At 31.8% G+C, this 18,142-nt stretch overlaps 1 protein-coding gene across 3 annotated transcripts; it reads right to left on the bottom strand.

Annotated features, from left to right (window-relative positions):
• Positions 1-11,058: 11,058 nt before the first annotated feature.
• LOC130637662 (uncharacterized) lies at positions 11,059-16,329 on the bottom strand. Of its 3 annotated transcripts, none has more exons than XM_057446945.1 (5): positions 16,045-16,329; positions 15,661-15,751; positions 14,014-14,100; positions 13,449-13,607; positions 11,059-12,288 (listed from the first exon to the last, which is right to left on the bottom strand). In XM_057446945.1, the coding sequence occupies exons 3-5, from the start codon at positions 14,081-14,083 to the stop codon at positions 12,089-12,091; spliced, it is 429 nt and encodes a 142-aa protein (XP_057302928.1). In that variant the 5' UTR covers positions 14,084-14,100; positions 15,661-15,751; positions 16,045-16,329; the 3' UTR covers positions 11,059-12,088. The 3 variants fall into 3 exon arrangements, with proteins under 3 accessions (XP_057302928.1, XP_057302930.1, XP_057302931.1); XM_057446947.1 differs by having other exon boundaries at positions 15,661-15,745; XM_057446948.1 differs by having other exon boundaries at positions 15,661-15,711.
• Between the last annotated feature and the right edge of the window lie 1,813 nt (positions 16,330-18,142).

The raw sequence follows: 18,142 nt of genomic DNA, 5'->3' as shown, positions 1-18,142 counted from the left end.
CGTATATTAATTGTTAATTCTGATTACGTCATGATTAATTAATTAGAACTTTTAGAACCATTCCTCGTACTTTAATTATCGCACTCTAAAGCCCTGTTAAAAGTAAAAAATCTTCCAAATACTTTTTTATTTACAAGGTCTAGTTTTCACAATCAGTTCAATCATCGTACAAAGTTTTACTTGTAATCGTACATTAATGACATCCACGGCTATTATTGGGATTAGCAAGGTATGCCGCAGAAATCAACGAAGAATATTTTGTGTAACTATCACTATAGAAAGAACTGTTTTAATACACATTTAGATTTTCTCAGCACTGACCAAAATGTTTCCTTAAAGCAAACAAAACCCTCTGATTAATATTCCACCAGTGTTTATATCATTATAAAAATAAACATTTTAAAACATCATTTGTTGTTAAGCGCCTAATTGTGTTTAGTTGAAAGTAACTCTTTATCGTTGAATGTTTTTATGCACTCCGTTGCTTCTAATGTGTATCTAATGCAGAAAAGCACCTTTGTTTTTTAAGAAGCAAAATCTTTTATTTTACAGAGCATGTATCTGGCGTCATGGCAAAGAATACACAAAAATTTATGAGGCGCATGTATTTTCCCATGGTTGTATTCAAAGATGTGCTATGACCCTGTCAAGCGGTTAAGAACAAGTCTATTGACACGGATTTGTAACAAAAAGACAATGCTGTTTTTTACGCAATATGTGTTCTGATTACTATTTCTAGTTAGTGAGATACTGGTCAAGAAAAATAACTCTGTAGGTTTAATCTATTGCTATGCAAATAGGTTAGTTTCGTGGCGTACACGGAAATATGTTCGTACCATCTGGAAATACCACAATATATTCAAAGAGTAAGAAATATAATGGACAGTTAATTCGGGTTAGTGTTAATCTCAACTGTTGAGGCTTAAGCAAGCGTAGTATTACATATATCGTTTATAAAAGAAAAGGTGTGTTGAGAATTGTGAAATTTAGCGATGTGTAGCTAGCAAAAGTAAAAAAGTGTATTTGAAATTTTAGCGGTGAAGAGCTCGACGATGAAGAGAAACCATGTGTAATTATAAGAAACGCCCTCCATTATTCACAAATTATTTTTTACAGTATATTTTTAATATAACAAGCAATTACGAGATATTAATAAAAGCGTTCTTGTATGCATGCAGTATGTTTTTTGGAAAATATTTTTGTTTTAATACAGTGTATTTTAATTATAATAACAAGCACTTACGAGTAACGAGTTGCAAGTTGCCAGTTTTGAGTTATTTTTCAAAACAACACGGGATGCGAGTTGCAATTTACTAGTTGGAACAATAGTTTTGCAACTTAGTAAATAAATATAGGAGTTCCTACAAAAATTCCACGGGTTACATTTAAAGTGCTAGTTGCACATTTAAAGTGCGATTTTAAGGAGATGTTTTACTTATTTTGTGAGAAAGAAAGTGACATTATCAAAGAAGGAACAAATAACTAGGACACTATGCTGTTCTCGGTTTTTTTATTTTCTTCCCTAAAGCCTATATAAGGAGTTATTTCTTTTGTTCTTTTTAAGAGTTACACATACCTTATGAGGTGATTTTTTTTTGGATTTTTTTTATGAAAATATTTTATCATCATTCTAGAGATAACTTATTTGGCTTTCAGAATATATATATTTGCTAGGGTTAATATAGCGAGCAGAGGGGATATTTTAATTATACTGAGTATGTGTCTCAGGGGGTTACCGTATCCTTAAGATGTTTTTAGAATTCAAGACTAAATCGACACCAGACAACATCATCGTTAGTGACTAATTATGCTGTGGCTGGGATGTTGAGTGCAGTGTAAGTCAATTTCTTATGTATGATAAGGTACCTTACATTACACGAAAATAACAAAGCAAGTAAATAGCGCGTATTTTGAAAATTTTGAAAGTCTATTTCCTTAAGCTTTTAAATAGCGGCGAATAAAAAAAAAATCTGTTAGCTTTCACAAACAGCTATTATTTAGGTCGAAATTAAGAAATATTGTGTCATTAAACAAACACCAGATAAAAAGTAAAACATTTTTTTATTTCAGAACTTTTCCTGATTGTAAAGATTAAAGACGTCTTTTTATCATATTGTTGTTTTTTTTTCATAAATTAAATATGGAGCAAGAGAAATACTTATGTCAGTCGTCAAATCATGATAAACGGAATATCGGCTACTCCTGTACAACCTGCAATGCAAAGATTTGCGACAAATGTCAAATCCCACATTCTTGTGCCAACAAGTCATATATCAATGTCATTTTCAATGAAGAATTGCAAGAAATCCAACCATTGTGTAAGAAATATAAGTTGTTGGCAAAATATTTCTGTGTAGATTCTCACAATGCGTTTGTGTATGTATTGCACACACAGATATCACAAAGAGCGCGAAAGAAAAATTATTCCTGAATTTGGAGAGGAAGGAAAGAGATGGTTCCAATCCTTTCTCACTTCGCTTGAAGAAACGAAAGTTTTAATGGAGAACTTAACAATAAAATGTGATAAAGCTTTGAAGGATCTTCAGAGTAGCAGAGAAATATTTGTTCGTGAATTGGAAGTCAGAAGAGTTAAAAAAAATGGAAGAGTATCTGAAAATGTTAAACAAAGAAAGTGAAAGTTTGTTACGAAGATTTGACGAAAACTCAGAAGACTTCAAAACTAAAATAATTTCCACTGGTTTAGTCGACAATACTAAAATGAAAGAGTATTTAATTCAAAATCTTCATTTGATTTAGTTTCGAAAAAGTTGGAAATTAAAAGGAAAGTTCACTATCTAACTTCTTTTTCTTCAACCATCCCAAATTTTTATTTGCATCTTCGACAAGTGGCCGAGGGGAATTCTAAGCAAATCCATTGGATGAGATAAAGATTTTAGTTGATGATATTAGTACTGATGATGTGGATCTGATTAATTGTTCTTTTTTTACTTTCCGAGTTGATAAAACTGATGCACATTCCAACCACTCGTAATTAGCAAATTATTTAACGTCCTTAGTTGAAAGTTTGAAAGGTAAGTTTTGATTATATATGTAAATATAATTCTTTTTTTTAACTTACATCTCCTTATAGATTTATAGATTTTTTCATAGAACACAGATGCTTATTTGAAAATTCAGATTTTGATTTGTAAGTACAGCGAAACAGGTTGATATTTCTTTTATTTGAAACACTTGCCTCCCGAGGCAGAATATGCTAAACTGTAAGCATAAAGGTAATGTTTTAGCTAATCATATATCTTAATGTATGTCTAACGAACTCATGACCCTAATCCTAAAGGATGTAACATTATTTAAGTAATTTTAGCATAGATATTTAAAATAAAGGATCAATATGCTTGACAGACATCGTAATATTAACACAAAATGCATGTCCTGCATGTCTATTTTTTTTAGAGATGTAAGGTCGAAGAGAGCACCGCTGGTTAAGCAATCTTCTACTTTTAAAGGTATGTTTTTTCATAGTAAATTCCATTTTACCACTTGAAGTATTAATGTTTTACTTACAAGGATAGCTATTGCAGTATTTTTGTGCAATCAATATGTTACATATTAATAAAATTAATTTACCTTTTCTATGATGTTAATCTTATCATAAAATGATAACGTCCTCTAAAGACTGCCCTTTCTTTAAGAATGGGTATAACATCTTAGTAATAATAGCCGTCGTCTATCTGTCTGTGCGTGTGATCTCTGCGTTATGTACCGTTTTTGTGTCGATGTCATTTTTTTTTCTCGTGTTCCTTTTAAGGGTTAAAAATGACGATTTTTTTCATCAGTATATCGTTCATTGAAAACTCTGAGTTTCTTTGTAAAAAGGGTCCATAATAAGGTTTTATTCTACACATTTCAGCAATCAACACTTGGATATACCTTGCTTCTATTATAGCTGGTCTAATTAACCGAGAAAGACAGAAATTGCATGCAGGTCATACCTGCAGAATTATTACTGAGCTAAAAAATGTTACACATACACATAATTACCGTGTTAATTATAAGAGACTAGTTAATGGGACGTGAAAATATCCACTTGATTAGGAAAACAAGCATTTGACAAAGGAAAATTTCATGATGTCGGTAATGACTCGACAAGGCCCTAGGTGAAGGAAGGCCTAGTCAATTTGGTTTTACCCACGATAAAAGTGAGGTCAATTTTTCCCATCCGTTTCCAGATTTTTGGTCCTAAAAATTGTACATTGCAAATTTAAAAATTAGTCACCTTTTTATGTCTGGTGTTTTCTAGTTACCTGCGCGTGAAAAACAACTAAATTTATAGCTTCAGTGCCATGGTTCACTAATATAATTTAAACTACCTGGGGGACCCGGCGTCCCAACGCTGTGTTAAACCAACCACAGGTAGCTAAAAAGCTAAAGAGCCACAACCCCAACATAAAAAATAAATAATAATATATCAAACTTTAAAAGAATAAGAATATGATGCTGTCATGGAATCTATGTTTGTAGCTAGCCAAAATCTTGAAATTGGTTTGTTTATGATTTATATTTGGCTAGAAAAAGTGATGATATTTTAATTTTAACATGTGAAAACATAAAAAAAAAATAAAACAGACTTACCAACGTTAAAGCCACAGCTTTCAAAATGGCCATAGCTCAGATTGTTTCATATTCCTTCATCTGTATAACTCGGATTCTGCGGGGTTTTGCCGGGATTCTCCGAAAAAAACTGTGCGCAACCATTTCTAACAAAATACGGCTATTATTAAAGAGATATTTAGCAACGTTTACTTTTTAGCTACAGGTAGGATATGTAGCTAGCACATAGTTGCAACTTAGTAAAATTAAAATTGCTGAAGACAACAAAAAAGAGATAATAGTGCTGATAAAAAACACTTAACAATGCCTAGGAAGAAAGTTACTTATACCAAACTGAAAAAAGTCCTTTAAAAGAATAGCAACAATTCAGGATAGGTAGCCAGTTAGCTATCAGACCATAGTATGCTCCATCCTCAAAATTTGCGTTTGCATCCAAAATCTTGAAATTACTTTGTTTAATACTTATATATGGCTAGAAAACGTGTCGATACAATTATTCTACCCTGTAAAAACATATAAAAATATATATTGAAACAAATATTAAAACTGATACAAAGCTGTTACAAAAAGCTCAAAGAAAACCTACAAACCTTCTTCAAAATAGCCATAAACACATACATTACATCGGCAACCAGGCATCGTTAGAACTTCATATTGAACTCATCAAAGGAACGGGTCACAAGGTGCACTTTAATTTAAAAATTGCCATTGCTGCTATGGGTACCATTTCGCGTTATAAACAGGCAGACAACGATACTATTGATATAGAGATAACAGAGATGGTTAAAAATGCAGAGGCGCGTATGACGTCAAAATCACGATTCTAGCGTTTTACTTTTCATTGCGCATTACAACGACTCTTTTGAAAAATGAGTTACTGGGTAATTTGTTAGTATGTTAAGCGTTTAATAACAGTTTTAAAAAAATACAACATAACTTTTGATTTTAGAAATTGTGAAAGTCATTAAAGATGGTGACAACGAGCAACTAAAATCAATTCTTATCAACAATCCAAATTATACATATAGATGAATATTTATCATAGCACATCCGTATTTCATTCTCAACAGAGAATGCTTCACCCCGATCAGACCTCTGATCATGACGAGTGAGTATAATGCGTGTAAGTCATATTGAAGAAGGTCCCGCTCACTGCTTGGCAGTATGTTAGTGATGAACAAAGTAGTTCTTCTTCAATATGACTTACACGCATTATACTCACTCGTCATGATCAGAGGTCTGATCGGGGTGAAGCATTCTCTGTTGAGAATGAAATACGGATGTGCTATGATAAATATTCACCTATATGTATACACACCATCCGGATAAACTATCTGAGTTCATCGCTAACATATTGCCGCACGTAGTGTAGTGGGTTCGTCTGCGGCTCCCAGTTCTGGGTGCCGCGGATCGAATCCCGCTCACTGCTTGGCAGTATGTTAGTGATGAACAAAGTAGTTCTTCTTCAATATAATCCAAATTATGTTAGAATGAGAAATTTGTTTGAAAAAACACTGTTAATTGAAGCTGCGCGTTACAATAAATCATCAATATTAAAATGTTTGATTGACGCTGGTGGTGATGTGGATGATGTGAATAAAAATCAAATGAATGCATATCACTACAGCGCTTGTCGTGGTTATAAGAATGCCTTACAAGTTCTAATTAATCATGATGGGAAAAAAGATTAATATTGTAAACAAATTTAATTCGACACCATTACACATGGCATCTTGTTGTGGTCGGATTGGATGTTTAAAGTTACTGCTGTCCATTCCACATGTTGATGTGAAGATACAAAACTGTCAAAATGAAACAACATTGCATCTTGCATCTCGTGGTGCTAATGTTTGTTGTGTTAGGTTACGGTTGTCTAAACCACGTATTAGTATGAAGATAGGAGATTATCAGAATAAAACAGCACTGCATCTTGCAATCCCTGGTAATAATGATTTTCGTGTTAAATTATTGCTATCTGAACCATATATTGATGTTAATATACGCAACTATCAGAATAAAAACACCATTACAACTTGCATGTTGTGGCAATAATATTTATTGAGTTAAGTTAATGCTGTATGTTCCACATGTTCATGTGAAGATACAAAAATATCAAAATGAAACAAAATTACAACTTGCATCTCGTGGAGATATTGATTGTTGTGTTAAGTTATTTTTGCATGAACCATATATTGATGTCAACATAAGAAACAATCAGAATGAAATAGCATTACAACTTGCATCTCGTAGTACCAGTGATTGTTGTGTTAAGTTATTGCTGCATGAACCATATATTGATATTGTGAGAATAAACAAAACAAATTACTAATGACACCACAATTAAATGTTTATTAAGTTTATTGAACGAACGATAATGAAAATTTGAATTTTCTTGGATTGGTTATCTTCCAATAATTAATAATGTGATATTATGTACGACTTACGAACCATTTTAATACGTTGTTGTTATGGCACAGCGTCTAGAAAAATATCTGAAATATGTTTTTGGGCTTTTATGTTATTAGACCTAAAAATTGAAAAAAAACTCGAAAAAAGATATTTTTCGAGAAAAGTGTGATAACTAGTTTATTATAAAACTGATCATCTATCTGCGGACGCAAGTTTGCATATTTTTGCATTCTTTTTCTTTACAACTTTCACGATTTCACGAAACACTTTTAATAATTTTTAATCAAGACATTTTATTTTTTTCATTACTCTTCACACCAAAAAAAAAGACGGACGTTACTGAAAAACAAAAATGTAGATTTAAAGCTACCTGGTAAAAAAAATTAAATTTTATATTTTCTTATGGAGTATTTGATTTGTTTTTATCTCCAATAAGTAATTTTTAAAGCAAACCAGAACTTTTTAGAAATAATGAATATACCAAACATGTGTCTAAACCATTACTCTATCAACAATGAATGAACAGACATCCCATTTAAGGTGATGGTACTAGAAAAAGGCTATCTATCTAGACTAATAGGGGTTATCGTTTTTATAAAATTTGATTAAACATCTTCTCAGATTGAGATTTTTAAAAAACTTTAATTGCCTCGATTATCCAAATTGCCAGAGTAAATTTGTCAAAAATTGTCCTTATTTTAAAACATAATATCTTCAAAAATACATAAGTTAAAATCTTCAAACTTTGACTGCACATTATTAAAAGATATAAAATTCATTAGTCATACCTATAGTAAGTCATGAAAGAAACAAAATGGCAGCAATAAACTTTTGCTTATGTCAGCACTTTTTTCTCTGACACCATCGGGAGCTTGAGATTTGTCAAATATACCACTATCTGCTAAATATTCAATTATTCACGTTCTATAGCGAATTTTTGGATTCGTTTGAAGTTTCTGACAGCCAAATAAATGTTATTTAACACATTTTCTGGTTTTTATATAGTCTGTATGAATAAAGGTCAAAAATTGCACAAAAATCCGCTTTTTCCCGATTTTCGGGTTAAACCCGGAAAAATTGTCTAATTGGAGACTAAAATTCTCAGACAGATTTTACTTAACGAAAACCGATTTTTCTTTTTTCACTTTTTGCAAGAACCATACTTGGCTAAAAAAAGTGGAATCTTCCGTACATTCACAGTCAGCCTTTACTGAACAAGTACGTTCAAGACAGATAAGAGCTGATTTTTTAATGGTAAGGGAAATTTTGCCTCTTTTTTGTGCCATAACGTGGTCAAATCTTTTCCCTGGAGTTTCTATTTACCGGGAGTATCTATTTACCAGAAAATTATTACTCCCCGCAGAAAATTTTTACTCCCCCATCTTGACCATTATTATGCTGTTTTTTTAAAAAGAGTTTATTAAGAGAACTTACGGGGGACTACCGAAAGAGTTAAAATCCAGTGGGGTGGGTCTGGCTTCTCTTTTTCAGTGGGACCATTAAAATCTCTATAAAAGCTTTTATAAGAAGCAAGAGTTGTTTAAAAAAATGTCAATACAAAAAGCTTTCAGAATGAAAATGATTTTAATTATTTCTTATAAATAGCCAATCATATATATGCAGCTGAACTTGACTTTAGAATAATCATTTCAAGATCATTTGATAATCTATTTTCTCACGATAACTACAACCTTAACAAAATAAAAGAGTACAATCGGTTTTGAGTTTACAAACAAAATGATTATAGCTAATATATAGTTTACAAACAAAATCACGAGAGAAAAAACTTTTCAAAGCTTGAAATTTTATAAAATCTGGAAAACATGAACTGCTTGAGCTTAAAAATTCATAAATGAAATAAATAATAGATTATCAGAGCTTTAAAGAATAAAATTACCATCTTTTGACCTTGAGCTTAAGAACTTATCGGATAAAGTAAAAAATAGTATTTTGTTGTAGATAAATAAACGATTAGATTTAAAGATGTATCAAACAAAGTAAAACTGGAGCTTGACACTCTAAGAAAACGTAGAAAAAGAACTGCTTAAGATTACAGAATCGATAAAACAAAGTATAAAAAATATAAACAAAAATTATGAAGAAAGGAAGATCACACATTCGAATTTGCAATGGAATGTCCCCCATTCAAAGGAGTTAGTTTTTACTGGGAAAAAAAGTACTGCCCCATTCATAAAAGAGTGATTTCAAGGGAGTAATAATTTCCGTGTAAACTATTTGCAATTATGCTCTACAGCAAGTTCATCATTCTCATTTGATTATTATTATTATTAGAATATTTAAACAGGATACAAACTAGTATCATTCAGCAAATTCAGCACAGCTTCTTCTAAGACTTGCTGAAAATTGAATATCTTGTTTCCAATGTTTAGCGATTTGTAATATGAGATGACAGCATTTATCCCAAATCTATTTGAGGGCTTAGGAAGATTTTGAAGCAGCCCATCTGCTAGACCAGAGAAAAAGTTCTTAAATATCTCTAGTTTTGATTTTGTATCAAAATGTAAGGCATTCTCATCCTTTAGACAGTAGTTCGGATCTGACTTCTTTGAGTTGTCAAGTCCCATAGACTTTAGAGTCTTCCATAGTTCCTTAGGCTTGCCTGTGTTTTCTGTTATTTTGTTTTTATAGTATTCTTTCTTCTTTTTATTGATCAAATTTTGCACATTACTTTTTTCTTCATTCCAGGGTCTGGCTTCTCTTTTTCAGTGGGACCAATAACATTTATATATATACAAGCTTTTATAAAAAGCAAAAGTTGTTTAAAGAAATGTCAATACAAAAAGTTTTCATATATGCAGCTGAACTTGACTTTAGGATAATCATTTCAAGATCATTTGATAATCTATTTTCTCACGATAACTACAACCTTACAACGAAAAACTGTAATAAAATAAATAGGAAATAAATTTAACAAAATACAAAAATGTACAATCGGTTTTGAGTTTAGAAACAAAATGATTATAGCTAACTAATCACGAGAGAGAAAAAACTTTTCAAAGCTTGAAATTTTATAAAATCTGGAAAACATGAACTGCTTGAGCTTAAAAATTCATAAATAAAATAAATAATAGATTATTAGAGCTTTAAAGAATAGAATTACCATATTTTGACCTTGCTTAAGAACTTATCGGATAAAGTAAAAAAAGTATTTTGTTGTAGATAAAATAAACAATTAAGTTTAAAAATCGTACCAAACAAAGTAAAACTGGAGCTTGACACTCTAGGAAAACGTAGAAAAAGAACTGCTTAAGATTAGAGAATCGATAAAACAAAGTATAAAAAATATAAACAAAAATTATGAAGAAAAGAAGATCGCACATTTGAATTTGCAATGGAATGTCCCCCATTCAAAGGAGTTAGTTTTTACTGGGAAAAAAAGTACTGCCCCATTCATAAAAGAGTGATTTCAAGGGAGTAATAATTTCCGTGTAAACTATTTGCAATTATGCTCTACAGCAAGTTCATCATTCTCATTTGATTATTATTATTATTAGAATATTTAAACAGGATACAAAGCGTCAGCTACATAAAATTTTATATAAAATTTACTACTGTTATCAATGCTAGTCCTGTGGACATAAAAGTATAAAGTAAAACTTAAAAGGTTAGTGGGTAAAAACCAACCCTGCTCTTAGGGCCATTTTCCTCTTGAGATCTAGAGTAAGTGGAAAAAGGATCCTGGGATAGAGGATGGTAGCTATGGATAAAAACAATCTAAAAATGTATTAACAAATACATACAAAATCAGTTAAAACGTTTTCTTATTTCAATTGTAAATTGACTGTAAGATTCCACTTTTCTAATACCTAGTAGAAGATCGTTAAATATTTTAGCTCCTGCATAAGCAAAAGACTGTTTTCCTAATTCAAGTTTGACTTTAGGTAACCTCAGAAGATAACAAGAGTTTCTTGTCTTCCTGTAATAGAGCCGGTAAGTTCTCACTAGGTGTTATACCTCAGATTTGCTGTACAATCAAGATATGTCCCCTCCATTTCATCCCCCCCCCCCCCCCCCCCCAAAATCATTTTGTAAACGCATATAACACACTCTTTTTGTTTTAAACGATCCTGTTTTAACGTAGAAAAGGTTCCAAACTCACTATAAGAACTATTATGAAATAAATTTCTATTTAAATCAATCTGAATCTGCTAAAATTTACAGTAAAGCAAATTTGTAAGAGTTCTATTTCTCCTGAGTTTACTTTGTTCAGCAAAATACTTAAATTTGTAATAACTATTTTCATCATACTTAGTTTTAATTGCGTATATGGGGCTATGAAATAAATAAATAAACCAATAAAAGAATTAGACAACAGCGCAGACAGTGCGAGGTAGTGCTGCAATAAAATCTATCACACAACTAAGTTAAAAAATCAAATTTGAATCAATCATCTCATTGAAAAAAAAAACCACAATCACTGCAATTCCAAAAAAAAATTGCCTTTTTATTGGCTTAAAAATTGAACAATCCGCTGAATTGGAATGAACACATTTTTTATGTGCGGAATACGTTTGTAATTCATGTGAAAAAATGAGAATAAGCAAAGCCTTTAGCCTGAAAGTTGACTTATGACATTCTGTCATCTTGTCAGCATGACATCTGCGCGAACGATGAAGAAGCTCAGCCATTTAACTTAATTAAATGTAAAAGGTTTCTCTCGTTTTTTTGCATGGTTGGTAGTAGTTGAGAAAAGATTATGTCTGTTTGCACCAAAAAACGGACAAATTTAAAAACAGTGGAGAAGCGCTTTAGGTTATAAATACAATCACCTGGGTGTTTGCTTTGGTAACTTTGAATTTCCAGGACCAATTAGTTTTGGTCGTTGTATGCGCAATACCATATTCCGTTAAAGGCTGGAAATACTTTTTATCCTATAAAACTTTTTTGAAAACTTCGCTGTACTTGTATCGTGGATACTGTGTGTCAAACCACATTACTAAAATTTTTTTCAGAACTACAAAAGTTACTATTGGCACGTTTACCACAGCCAAACACACAATAAAACTATTTTTTTAATATTGTACAACTTTTAAAAAAGTAAGGCTCAAAATATTTACAATACAAGTCAGATGTATAATCAACTAAATTATGCTTGTTGACATTTGTACTGATAAGAGTACTGGCATTGGTCTTTGTACGGGTTGTAAACGAGTGATTTATCCTGACAAGGTCTTTCCCCAGTCGAAATGCCATGAACGCAAGTGAGGAAGCTATGACAGTTCCAAGGATTTTGAATGTTGCCCAATTTCTTTTTTCGCGCCAAACACAAATCGTTTTGGTTGTTTTCTACATAAATTAAAATATATATATATAAACACCACGTTAATAAAAAAGAAAACATGTTTTTCTTAAGCTATGTTAAATTGCTAAAATCAAGATCAGTTTGATGCACTTAACCACATATGAGCTTATAAGGAACACTTCCTTATAAACTCATATGTGGTTAAGTGCATCAAACTGATTAAAACGAACAGCATTTTTATTCGTTAACAGCACCATTCAATACTAAAAATTCTGAACTAACGCTCGCTTATTAAGTGGGATTTACTTTCTGCGTTTGTCATAAGGTAACGTAGTGATTTTAAAGTAAAGTTTTAAAACTCGAGACTGCTCGTTGATTATTGATTGTTGTCTTTGACACAAAATTAAAAGCCTTTAATATGTCTTTTTTCATGCAAACTGCACACAAATTTCAAAAACTAAAAAAGTCTGAACTAAGGTATTGTCTTGCATTTATGGATTGCACATCTCGGTTGATTTGAAAGCGTAGCTCCAGAAAGAGAACAAACTATAAAAAAAAGAGAATTTAGAATGTTCATTAACGCGTTTTGAGAGGCGATAAAAAAACTTTTTCGCCAACCAATAATTTTCTCGACGAACTTAATTCCCGACTAAAAATTTAAATCTCTGACAACTTTACAACGGGTTTATTTTTAAATGAAATATTCACTTCTTGCTTCTACTAAGTCAAGTGACTTGTTTTTATATCAATTGATAAAGAAAATGCACAGGAATTTTTCTTTCTAAAACAATTGGATATATAGTTATTTTTTAACTTGCAAATGCAAATTAATTCGGAGGAAAGCAGCTAACTCTATTCCCTGTTGAGTAAAACGTTCCCCGACTAGCCTTAACCCGGTGTTTTCCCGATAACCTATTTTTTGTAGAATTATAATGCCATTTCAATAATCAATTTAATATAAAAAAGGTTCTACTAGCCACAACAAGATTATTTCTAACTATTGAACGCTTGGGTTGTTTCACTTGAACAGAAGCTAAATGCATTGACTAATCATAGAGGTATAAAAGAACTTCTTTTATACCTCCATTGCCTGATGTACTTCTTAGTGTTTTATTCCTATTTAAGTATTTAATGTCTTGCCAAAATTCTATGTATTCTTCGCCGACAAAAAAGAAATAAAAAAGAATTGGGTGACATAACTTACTGTATTTCTCGGCACTCGTGCAATGTGGGTATCCAGGAACATACAATTGCTTTGGAGGACAATTGACAATATGTTTTGTGTGGTTATAACATATCAGCATTGAGAGAATATCAGGTATAGCGAAGTATTTATAATCGTATTTGGTGCAATCTATTGTTTCTATAAATCACAAATAATACACTGGAAAATGACAAAAGTAGCCCATATACATGATTCAGCTCCCCCTCCCTCCTCCATTTTTTCCAGTATCCACTTTCAAAATGTTCCCGAAAACACATAATATTGAACGTTTAATAAACTCTAAAGCGGTGGTGATGTTGCTTCAGGAGTGCTAATTCTACATAGTAAATAAATGCAGAAATTTTGCATTCAAAGTAGCTACCATAAAGGCTCAGTTTTTATACATTCTAGTACAGTTTCATTCCGGTGAAATAAAAGTAACTTTTAAATTAAGTTTTATTATTATGTACGCCCTGTTCTAATTTGTGTGATAAAATTATTATTTTTTATTTATTTCTTTTTTTGAATTTCATTCCCTTAATATAACTTACAAAACCAAACTTACTATTTCCTGAAGCAAACACATTTTTAACTAGCAGCATGATCAGCAGCATCTCTTTTGCACGGCCTATCATTTTCAGAATGATTGATTCTACAAAATATAGTTAAATCCATCAAAGACAAGCTTTGTTACAGTATTTGCTAGCTGTATACACGAAATGGTAGCAGGCCTCGATATTTCTGGAGATTAAAGACACAAACTATAATGTTACGTTTGAAAAAGACTAGCGTTGTTACTATACTTTGAGGGATGTGTATGCTAAACTATAAACTCTCTGTTTCTATATCATGAATTATGCGCTTAATTATATCCAACAGAGATTAGAATATTTTTGCTCTACATGTTTTCTTTTATAAGCATATACAGGCTCAAGTTTAGTAAAAAAATAAGAATATGGAACGCATATCACCTAGCGTTTCCCAAGTTGCACCGAAATCGGCATAAACAAACACTATAGTATTTACGACTACTCACAAATTTCAAAACAGCCTAATGATTAAGCACTTGCAGTTTTATTGAAAAGAATCTTTATCATATTACTTTACTTATCTTTATAAGCTAAAATAGCGTACCTTGTCTGGAAAAAACAAACGTGGTGACCAAAATCAACCCAGTTAATTTTATTATAAGCATTTCACATGAATAATCGGAGCCTTTTTTTTAAATTACAATTAAGCATAAACGATCCTAACTTTGAGAATTATGTGTTCTCTATTAAAAAAACATGTATCAAGCCAGCTGTGTGTATTAAGCAGCTTAAATAAATATTAGTAGATCTCCCTATTTCTGGATTTTGTTAAAAGTGACAATAAATAAAAAAAGGCTAAAATTCTCCTACAACCATAATAATATAAAGAAGAAGAAACACCGTTTGTGTTCTTTAGTTGCAAATGCATAAACAAAAAAATAGATGAAATTGAGACAGTTCTACCATGTCAAGTAAGTCTTACCTATTGCTTGGCAGTGGGTAGAATTTTACCCACGGTTGCCAGAACTGCAAGACTTATAAAAAGTGCGGAAATAATGCTAACGACACACGCTGTTAGGTTATTAGACTTGTTTTGTATGAGCACGAAGTCTGCACGCTATTTTATAATCATGTTTTTTTTTCCTTTTTACAGTAAATTTATTGAATTCTGATAGATGTTTGCTAACGCTTATCGTATTTTCTTTAATAAACACATTGGGCGTTTATTACATTTTTAGGGAAGGGGTGTTTATTTGTGAGGGACGTTAGTAATAGAGAGGCGTTTTTTTAAATATCCTCAATATTTAAGGATATATAAAAAATTATTTTCTTCTTCATCAAAGTCAATTAAATTCTCTTCATTATTTGCATCTTCAACGTCTAAATCAGTTGGCTCAAAGGGGCTTTCTAATTAACGCCTTTCCTTTTATTGTACTAGGGGGGGGGGGGGGGAGGGGTCTTTATTAAAGAAAGGGTGTTTAAAAAAAGGGCTGCTTTTGGAGGAAATGCGTAGTATAATTCTGATGCGTGTCACTTAGCTTCTGGTACTCACTATTACAGAGTTGGCGTAGCAGCGAAAGTAGGTTTTATACTGTGTCAACAGAAGTAACAGGGTAAACTGCTGCTTCTTAACCTTAAAAACTAAGAAATAAATCAAGTACAAATATTCTTCTTCCAATTACCTTTTCTGAATTAGTTTTCTTTGATGTATCACCACTATTTCTCAACTTTGTCTAACAAAATGAATGTGATTTTTAAAATCCTCACCTAAAACTTGATACAATGTAAAATCTTTAGATTCAAACAAACAACCTGTTAAAGCAGGGTTTTTTTTTTAATTTTGACGTTTGCTTAAAACAGAAGCTTATTAGTACAAAAAAAAAAAAATAAAGAAGACTTTTGCTGTAACATTAACCATTACCACCACCAAAACAGCATTTACACATGTCGAATTAAGTTGAAAATGTATACACACACCAATTCAATGATACAGAATATGACCTTAAAGTCAAAACATCAAAATTCTAAAATTTTAAAAAACATGCAATTCGGGAAACGTGTATTACCTTGCACTCGTTTAGTTCTCTGTCATTATTTGTTTCCACTTTGTAAAACTTAGTTGTGACAAGCCGTGTTCTCCAGAATTTACATTTAAAGCGTCACTCTTCTGCAGATTATGCAGACACATGCTTTTGAATATATATAGCTAATTATTGTAAACCCATGGTTTTCTGATATTTAGATCTTTCTAGGAAGTTGGTTGATTGACAGATCCTTCGTTGTTGCCACCATAAGCATTTGAAAGCAAACAGTTACAATGTCAACACAAGCTCTCCTCCATCAAAAGTTAGCATTCCTGATAATAGAGCACTCTGTTTTAAGAAATGTTTATCAATTTAAGTTGTTTACGACTTTTTTTCTAGGGGGTGTTAAGTATAATTCCTGTTATAATAAACCTTTCTGTTATTGAGATTTAGAATCATAATAAATGAAACACAGATTCCCGTCGCTTATATTAAACAAGAAACATATTTTACTACACTAACCCGATTTTTTATCGGTTACCTAGTTCCTAAGGCTATAAATTGACCCCCTTGTAAGTTGATTAAGAAAAGCCTTCCGAGAAAGGTTTTCATATTTGCAGAAAAAAAATATTAAAACAACTGAATCTTTTTAAAGGGGGGTGGAAGCGGGGGAAGAAAAATGAATATTTCTCTCTTATAAATGTAAAAGTATTTATAGCATAGCAACCTGTTTTCCAGTTCTGTTTGTTTTTATAGCCAACAAAACAAACGAATGATTCTGGAAACAAATTTGGTTGCTGTGAGAATTATGCATGCTTTTTCGGGTATTTTTAGACTTGATTTGCAGGGTTGTGGCTGTTGCTACGTGTTGTTGTAATGGCCTTCGTAAAACGACGGAAACCGCTTTGTAAAGAAAACAATTTTATAATTAGAAATACTCAGGATTTCCTTCATATTCTAAAAGCAAAGCCATTGTTAGACCCGGAAGATGAGTAAGTTTCGTACTATTTCGAGTCGTTTTTCAGCAAAATCCCAGTGCACAGGCCCATTGAGTACATATGAGGCGAAATATACAATAAACGCAAATTTTCAATAATATGTAGTCGAATTATTTTTAAGCGCTTGATATTAAAGCTGATAACCAAAATTACGTTACCTTTCAAGATAAATTTTGCATGGTAACAGATGGATGCACAATGAAAGGCCCATTCTCTGTTATATTGTCTGACATATTTTTTCATTTATTCAGACGACATTTGAGGCCAATGTTGGCTAGTCTCGGAAACCAAAATTCTACAAACGATTCGTCGATGACACTATTATTAGAAGAAATACAAACACCATCCTGATTTATTCTTCTCGAAATTAAAAATTGAAGTTTACATTAGAAGTTAACGTGGAAAGGTTCCTAAACACACGCAGCAAATCTAAAAACAATAGCATTCGCACAGAAGTTTTCCGCAAGGAAACAAAAGTAGCTGTCCATTGTGCTTCAAAAATACCGAAACGATATAAATAATGATGCGATAAGAGGTGACCTTTGACGAGGATCGCTTCTAACTTCCAAGTCGAAAAGAACAAAATACGTGAAGAATACTTGCTTTACCGAGAATGTAATAAAATTGTTTTAAGTATCGAATAAGGAGAATAAAGAGCAAATAATACATGAGTTTCTCTTCAAAACATTAAAACAAAGGTCAACATTCCATTCTGCGAAAACTCTGTGAAGATGTTTATGAAGTTATCACCGACAACAAATACGAACTGTTTGTAATAGGAAAATAAAGAAGGTTAAAAATATGTCCTGTCAAGGTCAGAAACGTAGATACGGGATGGAAATAACACAAGAACCCGAAGAAACATTTACAGCCAAGCAAACATACAGAAAACAATTCTGAACACGCTTTCAAATGAAAAACATTGTCTGCAGCACACAAAAACTACTACTGTGGAAAAAAATTGCAAGACTCATACATTGCGTTCCGTAACTCCGCATTAATTAATCAAATGCAGTCGTAACAATACTTTGTAGAAATGGCGTGCATGTCACGCAAATAACGCTAATTGTTTTTAATTGTGTATACGTAGAAAAAATGTTTTTAAATTTTACTCTTTTAAAGCACTGATGATATTTTCCGAA

Source organism: Hydractinia symbiolongicarpus, chromosome 1 (genome assembly GCF_029227915.1).
Source record: "Hydractinia symbiolongicarpus strain clone_291-10 chromosome 1, HSymV2.1, whole genome shotgun sequence".
NCBI lineage: Eukaryota > Metazoa > Cnidaria > Hydrozoa > Anthoathecata > Hydractiniidae > Hydractinia > Hydractinia symbiolongicarpus.
This window is presented reverse-complemented; position numbering and strand designations above follow the sequence as displayed.